At 42.6% G+C, this 18,937-nt stretch overlaps 4 protein-coding genes across 5 annotated transcripts; 2 read left to right on the top strand and 2 right to left on the bottom strand.

The window, feature by feature from the left end:
- Positions 1-450: 450 nt before the first annotated feature.
- On the top strand, positions 451-8,709 carry agbl2 (AGBL carboxypeptidase 2). The gene is made up of 22 exons (XM_077712314.1): positions 451-732; positions 1,305-1,434; positions 1,510-1,677; positions 1,745-1,861; positions 2,363-2,504; positions 2,584-2,833; positions 2,987-3,385; positions 3,606-3,748; positions 3,813-3,972; positions 4,041-4,167; positions 4,702-4,802; positions 4,876-4,979; positions 5,166-5,238; positions 5,348-5,449; positions 5,515-5,583; positions 5,652-5,741; positions 6,193-6,277; positions 6,360-6,755; positions 7,370-7,394; positions 7,466-7,659; positions 7,726-7,855; positions 8,284-8,709. The coding sequence occupies exons 2-22, from the start codon at positions 1,323-1,325 to the stop codon at positions 8,375-8,377; spliced, it is 3,081 nt and encodes a 1,026-aa protein (XP_077568440.1). The 5' UTR covers positions 451-732; positions 1,305-1,322; the 3' UTR covers positions 8,378-8,709.
- A 68-nt stretch (positions 8,710-8,777) lies between these two features.
- On the bottom strand, positions 8,778-10,139 carry tmem17 (transmembrane protein 17). The gene is made up of 5 exons (XM_077712312.1): positions 9,994-10,139; positions 9,782-9,885; positions 9,292-9,405; positions 9,053-9,196; positions 8,778-8,963 (listed from the first exon to the last, which is right to left on the bottom strand). The coding sequence occupies exons 1-5, from the start codon at positions 10,091-10,093 to the stop codon at positions 8,886-8,888; spliced, it is 540 nt and encodes a 179-aa protein (XP_077568438.1). The 5' UTR covers positions 10,094-10,139; the 3' UTR covers positions 8,778-8,885.
- Positions 9,595-18,893, top strand: LOC144193420 (uncharacterized). 2 transcript variants are annotated; one of them, XM_077712308.1, is made up of 7 exons: positions 9,595-10,083; positions 16,041-16,269; positions 16,352-16,475; positions 17,050-17,157; positions 17,221-17,379; positions 17,449-17,572; positions 18,011-18,893. In XM_077712308.1, exons 2-7 carry the CDS (start codon positions 16,058-16,060, stop codon positions 18,184-18,186), a joined length of 903 nt encoding a protein of 300 aa, XP_077568434.1. In that variant the 5' UTR covers positions 9,595-10,083; positions 16,041-16,057; the 3' UTR covers positions 18,187-18,893. The 2 variants fall into 2 exon arrangements, with proteins under 2 accessions (XP_077568434.1, XP_077568432.1); XM_077712306.1 differs by lacking the exon at positions 9,595-10,083 and adding an exon at positions 15,221-15,363.
- Positions 10,481-14,564, bottom strand: slc15a5 (solute carrier family 15 member 5). Its single transcript, XM_077712315.1, has 8 exons — positions 13,837-14,564; positions 12,986-13,208; positions 12,678-12,847; positions 12,384-12,604; positions 11,869-12,316; positions 11,036-11,167; positions 10,860-10,968; positions 10,481-10,781 (listed from the first exon to the last, which is right to left on the bottom strand). The coding sequence occupies exons 1-8, from the start codon at positions 14,129-14,131 to the stop codon at positions 10,655-10,657; spliced, it is 1,725 nt and encodes a 574-aa protein (XP_077568441.1). The 5' UTR covers positions 14,132-14,564; the 3' UTR covers positions 10,481-10,654.
- Positions 18,894-18,937: the final 44 nt, after the last annotated feature.

Below are 18,937 nucleotides of genomic sequence, written 5' to 3'. Positions count from 1 at the left end.
TGTCTATCGGTTACTAGGCAACAGCCTGTGGCTCTGTGAAAATTGTATTTTCACTTAAATACACCAATAAGCGTGTATTTTCACTGAAATACACAAATAAGCGTTTATTTTCACTTTAATTCATCAATAAGCGTGGTAAGTCTTTTAAAAACTTAATGGAATCACAATGATCTTATATGTTTGATTTTAAAGTTGCAGAGTCTGAAAACGACATCATCTGCGAGTATTTCAACCCTTCGCTTATAATTGGCCGTGCAGGAACTCAAAATTCAGCTTTTCCGAAATTAATTCCGAGTTAAATTAGAAACCAAAAAGTCATTCAACACAATGCTGATGATTGCAGTTGTAGTTTGAGTAGAAATGAACGTCTTCAATTCAAGCAGCACGGAGAATGACATCAGTCCGATGCGATTGGACATGCTTAAGGTCATGCTTTGAAATATTGATATTTACAAAATAGCAATAGTGTGACATCATTTGTACATCATTGCTTGTGTATCTCTGTGCTCAGTCATGTGCTTTTTGCATTTGAAATATATCCAACACATCCCACGGCTGTTTTTAATTGCGACTAAGCTAGCTACTTCTGCTTCTGACTGAATGTTTCCCATTCAGAATAGAGAAAGACGACTAAAATAGGAAGAAATGACAGTAACTGAGCCCGAATATCATACAAATAATGCCACGAATGTTCTGTGAGCATCATGGGGATGACATCTGCTCCAACTTTTAGTAAGTGCCAAAAAAACAATAGTATAATGTCCTTATACTCGCTCGCATTTATTCCATACTTCTTGTTCATGTCATGTTTTGTTTCTGGATCATTTCCTGTTGATTTTTATCTGCTTCCTTTTCATTGTAGGTTATTTCTTGTTGATTTATAGTCACCTTCTTCCTTTGGGGCACCCCTAACTTTTGGGTCACATAATGTTGATTTTGGCCCGGAATTTTATGTCAATTCCTCTTCATTGTGGGTCTTTTCCATTTAATTTAAGGAAACATTCTGTTGTGGTATTTTCAGTTGATTTTGGGTCACTTTGTATATTGATTTTGGGCCCTTTCATTTACCTATTAGGCCATGTTTGAATCAGTCTATTTTTTTTAATATATATATTTTTTACTTTTTTTCTCTCTATTGCCTGCCGTTATAATTCAATGTTTTGTAATTAAGATAAAAATGTATTTAATTTTTTTCTCTTGCCTTTTGTTTTAGTTGAGAAAAAATTCAAATATATTTAATGTTTTTTCTTTTACTCTATATCTTTAAACCCAAAAATGAAGCACAACTTTTTTGATTCGCTTAGGAATAAAAACCAGCAGCCATGGCCGGCCCCGTGATCCGGAATTGGTGGCACTCGTACCAACTGGACAAATCGGACACCAACGAGTCCAACAAAGAGGAGGACAAAGACGACCTCGCTGAGAAACGCCAGCGTAAGCGACTTTTCCATACCATCCCTGGCTTCCAAACGTTCACATTTATGCACGGCTTTGCGCACCCTTCTCTAGTGTCCATTAGTCAGACTCTACGAACCAGACAACTACGGGTAGAATTTGACGGCAACCGGCCGGTCCTGAGTCTCCGAGCGCCTCTGGATTTGGTCCAGTTCCCGTCCATCTCCGGTCCGCGATGGCCGGTCGAGTGCGAGGTCGTCAGTAACGCCATCCAACACATTGGTAACACTGCCCTTCGGGTACCGCGGACCTTTGACCCGTTTTAATACCCGTGAGGTTCTTATCGTAGAGTGGGAACCTCCCAAACCGGAAGTATTCTATCACCCAACCGGCCATGAGAGGACACCGGCAGCGTCATCTGACGAGACGGAACAGACCACGCAAGTTGTCTACTGCATTGAGCAAGGTAACTTAAAGTAGTGCCTGAGACAGGGGTGGGAAAACCTTTGGTCCTGGGGGCCACAGTGACTTTAAAAATTTGATAGATGGGCCGAGTCAGCACAAGATAGGATACATATAAAAAAGTGCATCCGTTAACAGTACATATGAAACATAAACAAAAAAAGGACTAAAATATAAATTTACCCATCACTCATCATTAAAGTAAAAAGTACAAAGTCAAATAAAAAGGAATGTATTATGAAATATTAAAATGTAATTTAAATAAAGATAGAGGGGCTGTAAAACACGAAAAACAAATAAGAGAGAGCTTTATTGTTTGTTTTGGTATCCAGCTCTAAAAGGCCGAAAAGGGAAAACATTGGGTAATGTGGAGAAAAAAGCAATTTTGGAGTAGGAAAAAATGGAATTCATACCAGAGACTTTTTTTAAATTCAATTTTTGACTATTTTTTCCCGTCCAACGTGACCTTTCAACCCTAAGCCTTCTCCTTTTCCTTATTTCAAAGGAAACAAGTGTCCTTACTTCACCTGCTCCCGCGTCGGAGGCTCGCGAACGTTGTCCTCCCCCAACGACGGCGACCAGAACGACCACTCTCTGGAGTTCGAATCCCGATTCGAGAGCGGAAACCTCCAGAAGGCCGTGCAAGTGTAAGCCTCCACCTCCTTATCCTGCCACCGCCACCCACCCCGGTTCCTCCACCAAGCCTTTTTTCCCCCGCTTCCGCAGAGGCCCTTACGAATACGAACTCACCCTACGCACCGACATGTACACCAGCAAGCACACACAGTGGTTTTACTTCCGCGTGCGCAACATGAAAGCCAAGGTCACATACCGCCTCACCATCATCAATTTGATGAAGCGGCGCAGCCTCTACTCGCAGGGTATGAAACCTCTCCTCTATTCCGAGAGAGCGGCCGAGGAAATGGCCGTCGGGTGGACGCGAACCGGCTCCAACATCACCTACTACCGCAGTCAGGTCGGCGCTTGTAACCAATTGCCTCATTGCCTACTTTACTGAAATGGCTAGATTGAATTTCGCTAAGAGATGAAGTCCTTTTTTTTGTAAAATCTATGAAAAAAAAATGGTTTCCATGACTGTATCTGACTTATCTTGTCCATTTCATTGCAGAATCCAAGAGATTCCGAGTCCAAGCCTTTGTACTCCCTAACATGGACGCTCCAGTTCCCCTACGAATCGGACACTTGTTACCTGGCCCATTGTTACCCGTACACCTATTCGCACCTGCAGAATTATCTCAGGCATATTTCCTCCAACCCGGCAGTGGTGTCCTACTGTACGGTCCGGGTACTGTGCCACAGTCTGGCCGGTAACGCCGTCTACGTGCTGACGGTCACGTCGAGGGCTAACGATAAAGAAGAGGACGGCAAAACCAAGAGGGCTGTAGTGGTGACGGCTCGGGTGCACCCGGGAGAAACCAACGCGTCATGGTTGATGGAAGGCTTCTTGGACTTTTTGTTGGGGGACTCGGATGATGCGCAACTTCTGCGAGACACGTTTGTTTTCAAGGTAAGAAGGCTCACTGGGAAGATTTCTTGGGTGGAAAAGGGAAATGAGGGTGGATAAGGGAGTGCAATGTAGAAGTAGAAAAGAATACTGTATTTTCTTGCATATACGCCATATTTGCTACCCAAAAAATGATGTAAGTTGCTATGGAGCCTGGAAGTTTCCCGGAGCTTCGGTTGGAAATGGGAAATGACGTTTTCTTTTCTTTGATGCAATCTTTCAGGTGGTTCCTATGCTGAACCCCGACGGCGTGGTAGTGGGCAATTACCGCTGCTCCCTGGCAGGTAGAGACCTGAACAGGAATTACAAGACCTCGCTCCGGGAGTCCTTCCCTTGCGTCTGGCATACTCGCAACATGGTGGAAAAGTGAGCGCCCCAGCTTTTAAAACGCCACAGCCAAGCAACCTTTAGTTACGTGTATGCCCCGCAGGCTAATGAAGCAGAACGACGTGGTCCTCTACTGCGACTTTCACGGCCACAACCGCAAAAACAACGTCTTCATGTACGGCTGCAACAACCGTGACGACGATGCGCCCAAACTTCTCGAGCGCGTTTTCCCTCTCATGCTGAGCAAGAATATCAAAAACATGGTAATGTCATTTTAGAAAATCATATTTTTGGATCGGAACATGTGAATAACTCCATGCCGGATCGCTAGTTTGCTTTCAGGAGCTGTAAATTCCAAGTGCAGAAAAGTAAAGAGGGAACCGGGCGAGTGGCCATGTGGAGGCTTGGCATCAAAAACAGCTACACTATGGAGACCACTTTTGGAGGTTCCACGCTTGGTTGGTTGACATTTTTTTTATGTATTGATTGTTGTGGACATTTTCAGGAACCTAATCTGCTGCAAAAAACATGATTTTCCTGATTTTTTTTCAGTGTTTTGATTTCTTAGGTGGAAATGGGAAATGTGTCTTGAATGAAGAGCATAAACATGCAATGAAGACTTCACTAAACAAACTTTAACCCTAACCATTTACTCATTTAGGCGTAAAAGTGTGTTTTTGGACTTTTTTCAGGTACCCTGATTTTAGGTGGAAAAGTAGGTGGACAAAGGAAAAAACATGCAGTGAAGATTTTGAAAAAACACCTTAACTCTGCTAAAGCCTGGATTTGAAATGTTTTTTTAATCATAACAGCCCCTTTTTTCAATGTTTGTTTTCACAGCATCCCAATTTCTTAGGTAGAAAAGGGAAAAAGTGGGTGGATGTGGGAAAACTCCAGTTAAAAGCTTGAGACATGATTTTAGATGGGGTTTTTTTAGCGCCAAACTACTATTCCAAAGTTGTTTGATTTGTTCTTGTGTGTTTTTTTATCAGGTGGTAAAAAGGGAACTCATTTCAGCACGCAAGATCTTAAATCTTTGGGTTTCCAATTTTGCGACACATTACTGGACTTTTGCGATCCGGATCCCACAAAGGTGAGAGAATCCCAAACATGGCTCCTAAATTGACACGATACATTCGCTTAACTCTTTCATGGTGTGATTTCAGGTGGCGTATTGTCTTAAAGAAGTAGCGGCTCTCTTGCGTGAGGAAGTCCGAGAACTTGGAAAAGAATTGGACAACGACTTCTCTGTCTACGATTTGGAATCGGGGTAAATGCAATGCTACGCTTACTATGTTAGCATCTGGAAGATCTTAAGGTTAAAGTCAATATGAAGCCCTTTGTATAAAAATCAGCATATTTATTTTACAGCATTTTGCGTCGTTTCCAAATTTTGATAAGATGACATTGCTGATTTGATTGGACGTCATCAATGTGACTTTCTGGACTTTTTCAGAACTAGCGGCTCCAATAGTTCGGATTCTGACGGACCGCCGCTCCATATGCTCCAGCAAGGCGTGGACGAGGAGGTACCACTTTGAAAGACATGTTCTTGTCAAATTCTGACCAATTCTTGTCAAATTTTGGCAAATTCTTGTCAAATTCGGACCAATTCTTGTCAATTCTTCTCCTCACAAGCAATCTGTGGTCAAGAATAAGAAGAAGATGACTCGCAAAGAAAGAAACCAGCTGAAAGGCAGGATACGACCCGAGGGAGTCCAAAGCACCATTCAAAATATTGTAAGAACAAAATGTTTTGGACTATTTTTACCAAGTATTGTGACGTGAAAAATGTCTGTTTTCAGGAGCCTGATTTCCCGACAGAGAGGGAAACCCAAGAAAGGCCACAGAGACAACACAAGAGAAATTGGCAGGTGGAACATATTGAATTGGATCTTCTGAACAAATACATTTTTATTAATATTCTTTTTTTTCTGTCAAGGTGAATATTCCAGAAAGAAAAAGTATTGTCCCAGCGAGGAATCCGGTCAAAGATGGGATCAGTCACGTCACCCTCTGGGAAGGCTATGAGGTAATGTGAATGGAAACATTCAAATTAAATAGATCGTTTTGTAAATGTATTTATTTATTTTTTACTAAAAGGTAATATTGCAATCGTTTGAAATGTATTTTTAAACATGCTATATTTTTTCTATGTCAGTAAAACATAAAAAAGATAGAAAATAAAAATATTTTAAAATTAAAATGTCATACAATATATAAAATATTTTTCTTTGATGAAATCAATTCAAAAATGCAATTAGTTTTTTTTAAGTATGAAATAACTACAATGTCTTTTTCTAGGTAATATTACAATTTTAAATGTGGTATCTTTTTTTTCCATGTCAATAAAATGTAAAAAAAAAGAGAAAAAACTTAAAATTAAAATGTCACAATATTAATAAAAAAATATATATATATTTTTTTAAAATATGAAATGAATAGAATGCTTTTGTAACGAATAAAATCCCCATTGGTCTCAGGATGAGTGTCGGGAAGACGGGACGGAGGCGGACACGGAGGCGCGGCGCAAGAAGAGGGCGGCTTCAACCATGTTGCCCCAGCGAGGTACGTGGGGGCGCCATCGGGGCCACCTTTTGGGGCACCCTCCCTCCTCCTACCTTGGGTGAGAGCTTTTTTGGGTGCTCAGGGGGGGCGGAACCAGAGGACGACAGGTCCCGTTGGAGCTGCTCGTCCAAGCTGCTGCACTTGAGCGCCCTCCTTCAACGGCCCCCGCGGCTGTTGTACCCCAAGGCCCAGCAGCAGCTGCATCACCTCCACCGGCAGCAGCTGGAGCAACACCAGCTGTTCTACACGCACCCCCACCCTCACCTGCAGCAACGTTACTACCGCCATCATCGCTACAACCTCTTCCATCGCCAACTGCAGCAGCAGCACCAGCAGCAGCAGCAGATCCAGCAGCATCCGGACCGGCCTCATCCGGACCCGCAGCATCAGGACCAGTATTCTCATCAGCACCACCACCACCATCATCATCATCATCACCATCACCATCATCACTTGCAGCAACAGAATGGCGCCTCTCGTAAGATTTTCTTTTTCATTTATTCATTTAGCCTCTTTGGGGTGGCAACGGGGGTGCTGGAGCCTTTCTCAGCTGAATCGGTAGTCAGCCAATCGCAGGGCACAAAGAGACAAGACCATTCACACTCCTAGGGGAAATTTAGAGTGTCCAATCAGCCTACCATATATCTTTTTGGAAAGTGGGAGGAAACCAGAGTACCCGGAGAAAACCCACGCAGGCCCAGGAGAACATGCAAACTCCACACAGATGGACCGACCTGGATTTGAACCCAGGACCCCAGAACTGTGAAACCAACGCGCTAACCCCTTATCCTGGTGCCCGTAGTTGGCTGGGATTGGCTCCAGCACCCTCCGCGACATTTGTGAGGATAAGCCTGTTGAGGAAATGCATGAATCATTTCATTTTAGTATAATTTTTCAAAATAATTTTCCATATGTATTCATATCCAATGTAATTTTCCATTTTTGTACGTATTTGTATTTTTCTAATGGCATTGCAGAGGGCGCTCGAGGGAAAAACAAACTGGCATTGTGGCAATTTAAAGTGTCTTAGATTAGACATTTGTCACTGTCAATGGTGCTTAAATGTGATTGGTCTCATTTTATTTATTTCAGGCTTGCTGCCCGTCGCCGCAGACAGGTAAACAGTCGGTCGGACGGCAAAGGCATTTCGGGCTATTCCGCCAAGTGGCCCCAAACTTTTTCTTCCAGTTCCCAGCGCCTGGGCTCGGACGGGATGGGGGCGAGGCCGACATCTCTGACCAACGGCTACGACGGCCAGCGGGAGCGAAATCCCTTCGTGGCGTCCAATCGTTACTACGCCCCCCAAGAGCAGTCTGCCGTTCCTTTGGAGTCGGCCAACAACAACAGATGGGATGGGAGCGCCCACACGCATCCCAACGAAGGTGGGCGGGGCTCTTTTGGACGCACGGGCGACCATGTTCCCATAGTCACTTGGTTCTCTTTTTCAGTGGCCTTGCTGAAACATCTTCCCTTTCGAGAGATCAACCGAAGGGACCTTCTCTCGGAAATCTGTGGAAAGAAGCCCATGTCTCATCCGCACTTTTTAATGCCTGTATTGAGGTACACTGAAGGACACAGGTAAAAAAAAAATGACTCATTTCTATTAGCCGTAGCATCCTAACTGTTAAGGCCATTTATTGGGTGTTACTGACCTCTAAAAGTTAAACATATATAGCATATCAAATAAATATGTGTGATTTTTTTCTCCTTTTTAAACAAAACTTTGGGGTTATATTTAACTAATAGTCTGTCATTGACTATTAGAGACATCTGATCCATTTGAAGTTCTGTTTATACTGGACATGAAAATACACAAATAATAAAATAGCCAATAAAGATATATGTAACTTTTATTCTAAAATTTTTGGACACAATTTCCAAGCAAAAATCGGGGTTTCTACTTCTTTTAGAGCTGCAGATTAAGTACTCCGAGATTCTGGATTTATAAACTTTCCCCTTATTTGACTCATTTTTGGCTCATTTTTTGACTCATTTTTCATTTTCAGGCTGAGTGATGTGCCACCAGAAGACAAGGGGGCAAAAGGGGTTTTACCCCCCGTGGTGAAGCCCTCCACATCCGCGGAGGGGCAACCGAGGTGAGAGCGGCTGAATCGCCGTGGACATCAACATGGCCGTGGTCATCGTCTCAGCGCACGCAAAGCGCTCCAGATAAGACCCGCACCACATTAGTATTCCCATTTTTGGGCTTTTTAAAGGCATTGGTCATTCTAAGGAAGAAAACCATGACCAGTAATGCCAAAATAACAACCAAGTTTTATTGAGCCAGAAATATATATATATTCCTATATAATATTACATTCAAATTTGAAGATAAATTGCAGGATATTCTAATTTTCTGTGTATATATTTTCACAGACTATGTGCGATGATAGTTAGAAAAATGTATATTAAAGACGGCAATAGACGTCCAATCTGTTTTTTTTGTCACAATCCACATAGGAGGACATTTTCTAATCACAAGATGAAATAAACAACGAAAAAATGTACAAGGCGCAGCTTTTATTCACAAGCGCTCAAAATTGGTAAAAAAAAACGTACAAAAATAGAATTTTCTTAACTAATAATTAGAAGGGCAGAATGTGGCGTTTCAGTTAAACTGACGCAAATGGAATTGACTCTCGGTGTGCCGGACCAAATTCCGTAGCGCCACGAACCCGGCCACAGCCTGCAAATAAATTAAAAAAAAATCAAATAATACCGTATTTTCCGGACTATAAGCTGCACTTTTTCTACCAAGAATGTGCACCCACTTACTTGGGAGAGTAGAAAAATGGCCAAAATGAAGTGAATCCCCCTCTCTAACGGCTGGATGAGAATACCATTGTTGAAAAGTTGGAAAAGCGTTTGTGGTAACTGCAGCAAGATGCTCAGCAGCCAAAATCCAGCCAACTCTGCAATCTACAAAGACATCAAATACTATTTAGCGCCATCTACCACTGAAAAGTGTTTGGAATATATTATTCTGACTTAGAAGTGCAAGTACAGAGTTGTACCTTTTCCTGAAGATTTCCCACGTAACCGAGGTAAAGTCGAATGATCTCAATCACCGTCATGAGGATGATGATGGTGATCAGGATGGTCTTGTAGTATTCCGGCAAAGCAGAGTACTACAAAACACAATTTAGGCCATTTTAATCCTTTCATACATCATACCTTCATGTGTCATTTTCTGTTGATATTTGCTTAATTGCTGTTGGGGGCGTTTCCCTATTGGTTACTTCTTGTTTGTTGGACTTTTGATTCTGGGGCAGTTCTTGGTGAGCATTTATTGGCTTACTGCCCTCTAGTGTTGGGAGAACCTCCTGGTAATTTACAGGTCACTTTCTGTTGATAACATTTCAATTGGGGCATTTAAACTCTTTTAATTTTAAGGCTTTTCTTTTTGACTTCCTGTCCATCAGGGGGCTATTCACGTTCACTTCCTGTTAATATTAAAATAGCAATATTTTTAAATTTCATAGCGTTCCAAATGTCGGTTCGTACTTTGAGCTGCAGCATGACAATCTCCGTTAGCCACCACAAGGGGAAGAAATACATGTTGAAGAAGAGGGACATCTGGAGGGGCAAACTGGATAGAATCGGCTTTCCTGAAAAAGTCCAAACAAAAACATTTGAGTCTTCCAGCCAGTCGTCATGCTATCTGATAATCTAGCTAGCTTACTAGCACACTACCAGATCACATGCCACATGTTCACCTTGCGACGACAATGCCAAGCGCTGTTTGGCGTTCGAGTCCACAAAGAAGTTTCGAGAGAAGTCCTCCAAGCCTTTTCGGATCGTATCTGGTAAGTCCATGCTTTCCCGGAGCTCAGTGTTTGGCTAATGCTAAAATAAAGGGGGGGGGGGGGGGGTGTCTTCTTCCTGGTTGCAATGGTTTCCATGACAACCGGGAAACACGTACAAATCGCGTACTGCGCTAAAAAAATATTTGTGGTTTTGTGTATTAGCATAAAAAGTAAGTGCATATGTATTTGTGTATATTAAGTTAATATTTGTTAGTGTTTTTGCACAACGAGTCATTTATGAATTTACCACATTAAGATTTCTTATGAATAAAAGAGAAATGATTGTTAAAAAGGGGGAAAAACGGAAATTCGAGTTTCATAAACATTTTTACTTAAAAAATATATTTTACAAGCACATAATTTTTTAGGGTCGAAGGAAAACCAGAAAAAAAGGCAATATGCAAATGAAAAATTTTAACATGATTTTCCATTAACAGCACTGAAACATTGTTCAAATCATCATCACATATCCCATACACCATCACTCTTACGTATAGTATTTGAAAGTACAAAAATACTTGGAAGACAATTTGCCACAGCAGTTAGCAGCGCCCGCGCCACAGACTGCGTGTCAAATGATGGAATCGCAGGAATTGTCCATGGTGTCATAGTAGCGAAGGCATGCTTTGTACTGAAGAAGCTTCTCTGATACCGGGCTAGCTGCTAGCGCTTTCCCGCGCACGCTCAAATCCAGGTACCTTCCATGGGAAAGAAAAAACAAAACAAAAAACTCTGGGAATTGACCCCATGACCCTTTAGCCAGAAGACCACCTCACCTGTGAGATATGCTCCAATACACCAAGGTGTTGACGGCCATCAGCGAAGACATGAGGAAGAAGAACGTCTCCAGGTTTCCTTCATGGAGGACGCTCGGATAAAAGGAACCTTGAGTCGGAAGTTAAGAGAGTTGTCCAGAAGTTTCAAACGTTCGCCATTGTTTGTTTTTGTTTACCTCCAGACAAAAAGTAAGCCAGTTGAATGCACATGGCGCCGAGGAAGCAGCCCCCTCCGTATGATAGCGTGAGAAAGTGCAGGGAGATCCCTCGAATGTGTCCGGGGCTCAGTTGGAATGAGATGAGGGAACCTGAACCAAAAAAAAAAAGACAAAATTCCACTTGAATCTTTTGTCATTTGGCCCGTTTTATTGCCTAAAATGTGTAAAAGGCGCAAAGGCTAGTTGTTTTGGTACGGATGCTAACAACTGTAAACAAAATGGTCTGAAATAGACTGCTAATGTTTAAGTTTTAGGTTCCAAGTGTACAATTCTAGCAAAAGGGTGTGTTTTGAATATCAACACTAACTTTAGTTAGCGAAAGACCAACGTGACATCTTTTGGTGGGAAAGCTAAAGATAGTTTTATGTTGGCTACAATGTGAGCTCAAATGCTACGCTACAAAACAACATTGCCTGCTGTCTCCTACAAATAGTTTGTTTCTGTGTCCTGTAGTGATTTTGTGGCATTTTTGAGTCACTTTCTATTGAAGTAAACTAACTTTCTGTTGATTTTTGGGCATTTCTAGGTAAACTGTTGATTTTGAAGGCATTTTTCAGTCACTTCTATTTGACGTTGTCTCAACTTCTGTTCAATTTTGGACAGTTCTAGGTCACTTGATGATTTGAGGGAATTCTTAAATGACTTGATTCGTATTGGGCCACTTTCTGTTGATTTCTGGCCATTTCTAGTTCATTTTTGGGGTCTCTTGCTGTTGCTTGTGGAGCATTTCTAGATGATTTTCCTGTCCATTTTGAAACAGACTGTGAAAGTGAAACTTTTGCGTCACTTACACGCGGGGGTGACCAGAGCCTCGGCCAACCCGAGGAGGACGTACTGCGGCGCCAGATGGAAACAGGGCATGGAGGACACCCGCAAGACCTTCCCGGAGAGGGTCTGCTCCACCAAGGGGAAAGTCTTCCGGCGTAGCTCCGTCAAAGCCGCCGCCAGGACGGACAGCGCCGCGCACGCCTGTCCCAGAGCTGCGAGGGGAGGCGGGATCAGACGGGGCGCCAAGGCCACCTCACATGGGCAGGCACTGGGAGGCTCACTGACGACTCGGGCGGGGGCCAGCGCCAGCTTCCCGGACGCTGACAGCCAGACGGCATTGACGCACTCCATCAGCGGCGCCAACGCCAGCAGGGGCAGGATGCTGATCACGTTCATGGTGCCGATGGGCAGCAGCGCCTCGCTCAGGTGGAGGTTGGAGTTCATGGTCTGCAAGTAGTAACCCGACGGGATCTGCGCAAAGGAAAACGACCCGTGGGAGTTGAGGTAGCGGTGCCGACGGCGGCTCAACTTGACTCGCCTGGGTGACGCAAGCTCGGTATACGAGCTGGAGTCCGTAAAGGGGGAAGAGCTTGGCTAGGACTTTGACGTTTTCCACGTGAGTCTCGCTGTAGCGCCCGCCATTGTTCTCTTTGGCCCGGTCCAGCCACGACGCCACGTCGCCACTCAGGTGGCGTGAGTCCAGGCGGCACATTCTCAGTGAGTTGAAAAAAACGCCCAGGGTGGTCAAGAGCGAGCCGCCTTCAAAACAAATGTTGAATATAAATGAACTAAAAAGACATAGAATCGTGTATATTGGGTTGCAATTTGTTACCTTTCTTGGGTTTGTAGGTGAGTTTGTTGCGTGTCATGTGTATGGCGATGAGCCCCAGCAACGCTGACATGAATGGGATTAGGAAAGCCAGATTTTTGGCCACAGATTGCTGGATGTAGGCGATCCCCAAAAACACCACCGTGGAATTCAGGTTCACCAACCAGTAGAACCTAAATGGGAAAAGACAAACGGTTCCTAGATGACCAATCGTGTGACTTCCAGTCATGATTTTCATGCACTTGTGTATTCCTGCCACGCTTTTTCAATGTCAACTCAAAGTGGGAAACTGGAATGGTAGGCAGGATTACCAGTTGAAGAAGCCCAGGAGCTGGTGGTGGTCGTAGCCGTGCAGGCTGTACGCCCCCAAAGGGCAGAGGACGGCACGGATGCCGCCGATGCCCAGCGCGGCGGCCAGCAGGCCCGTGTAGAACAGAGCCTGCTGCTCTTGGCTTCCCAACTTGTGGCTCATGTGGTGCGTGTCGATGTAAAAGTCTTCGAAAGGGAACGCCACCACGGGTAACATGGCTGTGCCTGTTGGTTCACACAATGCAAACACTTCAACTTGGCTAGCTAGCTAGTGCTTGATTTCTCTATTTTTTAATGCCAATGCATTGACTTGCATGGGAACGTGGCCCCTACCAAGATGGTTGCCAATCTGAGTATCTTGTGAATATATACTATACACAGCATATAATACATATTGTAACAGTATAGTAACAATACAAATATACTACGATATAATGACTTTACTTTTAGTATCTACAAATTTCGCATTATAAGGACAATATATGTTTTGTAAACACACCCTACATACACACACATATATGTAAATATATTTCATTTTCCAAACCATTCATCCTCACATGCGTCGTAGGGGTGCTGGAGCCTATCCCAGCAAACAATAGGCAACAGGCAGGTGATGCCATAAATTGGTGACCAGCCTATCACAGGGCAGGGCCAAAGAGACAAACAACGCCAGTCATAGCTAGCTAACTAAAAATGTAGTATTTAAAGAAAAATATACATTTTATAAACACATTTTTTAACTTACAGTACCATATCCAAGGAAATCATACAACCACTGTATAACGGTGCAAAATAGCATCCTTTGGCTGCAAAAAAGAATCAGCCAATGAAGTGAAGCCAAATTTTTCCTCACCAAAAAAATGCAGCAATGCGCACAGGTAGAGCACTTTGGTCCTCCCCAGGCAGGTTTCGGCAAACCACCCCACCAAGACGGGGGCGAGGGTGCTGGCTCCGATAAAGCACAAATTGACGGTGGCCGCCAGGTAATTGTCGTAGCCCAGCTTGACGGTGCAGAAAAGAATCATGTTGCACACGATGCCAAAAAAGGTGAATCTTTCGCACAGCTCCACCAACAGAACGCAAATCACCACTTGGATCTTCTTGCGCTTCCCGCCGCCGGCCCTCCTACGCTCCGGCTCGGCGGACATCCCGCCGGGGATGGACCTCGTCTGTGGAATTGCGCTGGCTCCGGCTGCCAAATGGCATTGGAGGACTGCGCGTGTTTCTAGCTGCCGACCCTCCCTTTTATTAGCTTAGCCATTAAAGGCGCGGGACCGTTGACCTGTAGTCGTTTCACACGTGGCGGGGAGCAATTTAGGGAGTAGACCACAAATACTTTTGGGATTAGCAACGTGACTAAACACTTGTTTAGTCCCGTCCCTCTGTCGAAATGGAAGGCTGGGCGTCCAATCTGTTTCAAGAAGGAGGTCTGACAGGTAAAGAACGGCCCTCTCACTTAAAAAAAAAAAGATTGGACGTCCACTAGCGGGGAGCTCGTTTCGATTCCAGACAGGAGTTTGAAAATATCTTTGATCATTCGGTCTTAGAAGGCCTCTGGGCGGCCATGTTGGTAGGGGCAATGTTCCCATCCAAGTCAAGGCATTTTGCATTTTAAAGTCCTTACTATGTTATTTCTTTAAGAGCGTATTAGAGTTTATTTCATCAACATCAAAGCATTTGCTATTCCATTGGTGGCTTCTACTAACTAGTGGGAGGGTGCATCTTGGCCAGAGAAAGAACAAGTTGTATTTTTTGTTTACCCCATTGGCTGCCATGTCCAATCCATTTGAAGTGGAAGGGCTCACAGTGAATGTTTTAGACTCTCAAGAACAAAATAGGGCATGAAATTACTTTCAAGAAACAGAAGGATAACTCAAGCTGAAGCCAAGAACAAAATACCATCCACCAAATACCGCGACGGCTTGTGAAAACCATCCAAATTCATTTTGGCGTTCTTGCTGTATTTAGTCTGAAGGTGTGAAGTGCGAGGGACGGCAGATTGCTCAGCAGCCTTCCATGAACCACAATACCTGGACTGGGGCTCAATGGTAAACTTTTACAGGCGCTTTCAAATACAGCTGACTTGTCATTATTTTTGCACGTATTAATACAAATCCAAAATAGAAGAGAATACTTGACCTAAACCTCGTATCACTGATCATAATTATACATTTTTTAAATGCAATATTGTCTTTATTGTGGAAGTGCAAAGAGAAAAGCGCTGTAGTATGTACAGTAGTTGTCAAGCGTCCAAGTGTCGTCATGGTGACCAAAGCAGCGTTGGAAGTAGGCGCGCGTTGCATCATGGGAAACACGGCGGTTTGTAACTGTGAAGCCGGGAAATGCTTTCAACTTTTCTTCGAATGCAAATATTAATAAGGTCAGTAAGAACTAATGTATTTGCACATTTTAATATCGAAACTGAAATAAATGAGCTAAATTTTTCGTGTGCCTTCGAATTTTTTTATTTTCCAATTTAATGAAGCGAAGTTGTCTTGATGCTAACGCCGTTAGCTAAAGTTACCGAACAAAAACGCGTGAGTTAGCGTTTTTAAAAGCTTTAAACTGCTACAATACACGTTATTTTATTTATTATTGTCGCATAGTGTCTTCCATTGAACTACAGAATTTATTTCTTAAACCCTTGGCTGTGATAAACTCTTTAAAAATGCTATACAGCCAAAATTGGCGAAAAAAACGTTGGAATTTGCGTTTTTTTCAGCCGTAACATGTCACAATATACATGATTTAGTTTAATATTGCCGCATAATTGTTGCCGTTGAATTACGGATTTTTTTTAAAAAGGGCATTTAAATTTATTAGCTTCGAGAAAATAACCACAGTTGCTTTAATAGCCAGCTGTTTTTAATTTGACTAACAATAAGGGTCACACTTGAGTACTTATTAATGTGTTCACTTTAGTGGTAAATCTCGTTGTGCTTGTATAATAACAATAAAGGCATTCAATTCAATACTTCAGTAGCTTCATTGGGCTTTGATGAGGGCTAATTTAAAACAAAGAAAAGATAAAGCCACTTTGATGTCCATTTTTTGCAGAGGTGGATCGACTAGCAATGGCCGGCTGGTGCCCTCCGAGCTCCGCTGCGGAAAACTTCACCTCGACTCCTCTCAAGCCCAACGACACCAAACATGTTCAAATTCCCGACTTCCTGGAGGAAGAAGACTCAATCCTGGAGGACGACGACTCGGTCCTGGACGACAACGACGATACGGACTCCCTGGTGTCCCCAATTTACCACGACAGTTATGAGAGCGAATCTCTCGGGTGACTGCCAAGAAAGAATTCTTCAAATGTACGTGAGGTCAATTTGACTTTTGTTTAATTTTTTTTAATTGTCTTTTAAAAGAGAGGAGGAGGGGACGCCAACTCCGTCGGAGGAGCTAGAAAGCGAAAGCCTCAGTCCTTGGCAAAAGTGGCTGGTAAACAAGTGCAAAGAAGAGCAGGTGAAAATGAAAAAGAAAATAGAGGAGGTAAGTGGCAAGACCATGAACTCATGGGGTGACGTTGACCGCTGTCAAAAGCAGTGAATGAGTTTGTAGTTGTGTGTGTGTGTGTGTGTGTGTATTAAAATCTAATAATTGAAAAAAAACACAATTCTAAAATAATACAATCTTTACAGTTAAATTGAATATTGTTGGCTGTGAATGATTTAAAGATCTCTGCGTATATGAAATCCAATTAAATGTTTATATTTAGTACTATTAATAAAATTAAAACAAATAAATATTAGACAATTATTATACTTTTTGACCTGATAAATAATGAATGAATAACAAATAACATTAATTAATGAATTAAAAATATATAAAAATCTAAACCTGTACTGTTCAGTAATCAAAATAATAATTTCAAATAATATCTCATGACATTCAATCATTTAACAATGGATTTAATCTTGACAGACATTTTTTTATTTCCGATAATTTTGGAATCTGCGACAGACTTGCCAATGACAGCCATAAACGTCCAATCCATTTGAACCCAAAAGGTTAAAATACATATGAGGTTACTTTTTTATTTTTTATTTCTCCTTTCTGTAACCAGGCACATTTCCTCAAGGAAAAAGAAGCAAAAGAAGAAATGCTACGCCAACAGAAAAAGCTCTTGGAGAAAAAAAAGATCCGAGACTGGCAACAGCTCAAAAGAGAACAGGTAACAAACAAAATGTCCTCATCTCTGGATTTCCTCCAATTGAAAACTTTCTTTTGTTGCTAGGAAAGACAGGATTTGCTTCTGAAAAGCACCCAAGAAGAAACGGAGGCACGTCTTCGAGCGGAAAAACAGAAAGAGACTGAAAAGAAAGCGCAACAAAAGTACAAAGATTGGATGCAAAAGAAGAAGCAGGAGAGGCTGGAAAAGGAAAGGAAACAAAAGGTGGGATGTCTTTTCCAACCAGCCAAATTTCTGGCCACTTCTCTGTTTGTCACGCTCGTCTTTCAACAGGAGCTCGAGACTTTGAAGGAGCAGCAAGAACAGGAACGGCGACAGAGAGCCGATCAGAACTTTAAGGAATGGCTGGCCAAAAACGAGCAGAAACTGAAAGCCAGTCCCAAAACGCTGCAATCAGGTGAGTGCCGTCATACCTTTAAGGGGCGGGAACCTCCGTGTGGCTCGCCGTCCAATCCCATACATTTGATACAACATGGGTAGGGAACCTATGGCTCGGGAGCCATATGTGGCTCTTTTGATGGGTGGTGGTATATGGCTCTCTGCCTTTTTAAATCACATTTTTTCTTCTCTGGACTCTTTTGCAACAGTGAAATAATATTTTCAAAAAAATTCAGATTTTTTTTTACTTTCAAAGTGGTGAAATGAATAATAAATGCTCACATTTTCATGTATTTTTACTTTTAAATTCTGAGTATGGCTCTCGAGGAATAATGTTTGAAAAGATGAATTGTTTATGGCTCTCTTTGTCAAAAAGGTTCCCCACCCCTGCGATACAACATTGATTTTGTGGCATTACTGTCAATTTTCTCCTGTTTTTGTCTTCCCTGTGCTCCAGCCCCCTTCCTATTGCACCCATCGCCCGGCTTTTACAACCCCATTCCGTGGAAACCCATTCACACGCCTCCTCCAGAATGGTCTCCAGACAACAAGCCCAGGCACGGGTCTCAAAAAGGAAGAGGGCGATCCAGCTACGATGCCGCTTTCAGAATCTCACAGCGCACCTATAGGTGACACTCACTGCGTATCAACTTCCTTATTGATATTTTTTATTTATTTTTTGGTGGTAAAGCTCCATAGACTCACCAATATCAATGATTGGTGATACGAGGCGTCCAATCCATTTGAATTGGGAAAGTTCACTTATTCCCAGCCACACTCCCACTTTGAAAGGATTTGACATCTACTTATTTTTCATTTAGTCTTTAAATGGCCGTGATTGACAGTCCTGATTGGATTTTTTTGGGTGTAAATACGCCATTGACCATGATTGACAGGACTAGATGTCCAATCTATTTAGTTTTTTTCCAAATGCTGCCACCTTTCCACTTCTATTAGTTCAGGCAGCTACTTGTGATAAACTCATTTAAAGAGTTTTAACTTATTTTTAATAGCCACATGATTGACAGATCTATAAGGTCTTTATACGCACTTATGAAATGATGAAGGATACGAGACGCCCAATCTTTTTGAAGTGGGAGATTTGACGCCGAGAAAGAGGCCATCCTTCCTCTTTAAACAGATTGGATGTGACAGATTGGTACTCATTGTATTTGACAGCAGAAGAATGATTGGACACCGTCAATAGCAACAAATGACGAGGTCACAAACATTGTTGGTACTTTTCAGCTTGCTTTTTGTGACATTTGTTCATCCAATGCCTTTTTTTATATATGAGCTACCATTTCAAATAAATGTTTTATTTTGTATTTATTGCAGAATTGGTGACTACAGTGGCATTATTGGGGCCCCTAAACATTGAGTA

This window comes from Stigmatopora nigra, chromosome 2 (genome assembly GCF_051989575.1).
Source record: "Stigmatopora nigra isolate UIUO_SnigA chromosome 2, RoL_Snig_1.1, whole genome shotgun sequence".
Lineage (NCBI taxonomy): Eukaryota > Metazoa > Chordata > Actinopteri > Syngnathiformes > Syngnathidae > Stigmatopora > Stigmatopora nigra.
Note: the sequence above shows the minus strand (reverse complement) of the source record. Positions and strands in the feature narration are given on the sequence as shown.

Excerpts from the sequence above, each read along its gene's own strand:
- tmem17 (XM_077712312.1), bottom strand. The coding sequence starts at position 10,093 with ATGGACTTACCAGATACGATCCGAAAAGGCTTGGAGGACTTCTCTCGA. Across the intron at positions 9,886-9,993 it reads CTTGGCATTGTCGTCGCAAG|GAAAGCCGATTCTATCCAGT; the intron begins GTGAACATGTGG and ends GGACTTTTTCAG. Across the intron at positions 8,964-9,052 it reads CCATTTTTCTACTCTCCCAA|GCTGTGGCCGGGTTCGTGGC; the intron begins GTAAGTGGGTGC and ends ATTTATTTGCAG.
- slc15a5 (XM_077712315.1), bottom strand. The coding sequence starts at position 14,131 with ATGTCCGCCGAGCCGGAGCGTAGGAGGGCCGGCGGCGGGAAGCGCAAG. Across the intron at positions 12,848-12,985 it reads CTCCTGGGCTTCTTCAACTG|GTTCTACTGGTTGGTGAACC; the intron begins GTAATCCTGCCT and ends TTTCCCATTTAG. Across the intron at positions 12,317-12,383 it reads ACCGAGCTTGCGTCACCCAG|ATCCCGTCGGGTTACTACTT; the intron begins GCGAGTCAAGTT and ends TCCTTTGCGCAG.
- agbl2 (XM_077712314.1), top strand. The coding sequence starts at position 1,323 with ATGGCCGGCCCCGTGATCCGGAATTGGTGGCACTCGTACCAACTGGAC. Across the intron at positions 4,803-4,875 it reads GCGATCCGGATCCCACAAAG|GTGGCGTATTGTCTTAAAGA; the intron begins GTGAGAGAATCC and ends GTGTGATTTCAG. Across the intron at positions 5,239-5,347 it reads AGCAAGGCGTGGACGAGGAG|CAATCTGTGGTCAAGAATAA; the intron begins GTACCACTTTGA and ends TCTCCTCACAAG.
- LOC144193420 (XM_077712308.1), top strand. The coding sequence starts at position 16,058 with ATGGCCGGCTGGTGCCCTCCGAGCTCCGCTGCGGAAAACTTCACCTCG. Across the intron at positions 17,158-17,220 it reads AACAGCTCAAAAGAGAACAG|GAAAGACAGGATTTGCTTCT; the intron begins GTAACAAACAAA and ends TTTTGTTGCTAG. Across the intron at positions 17,380-17,448 it reads AAAAGGAAAGGAAACAAAAG|GAGCTCGAGACTTTGAAGGA; the intron begins GTGGGATGTCTT and ends GTCTTTCAACAG.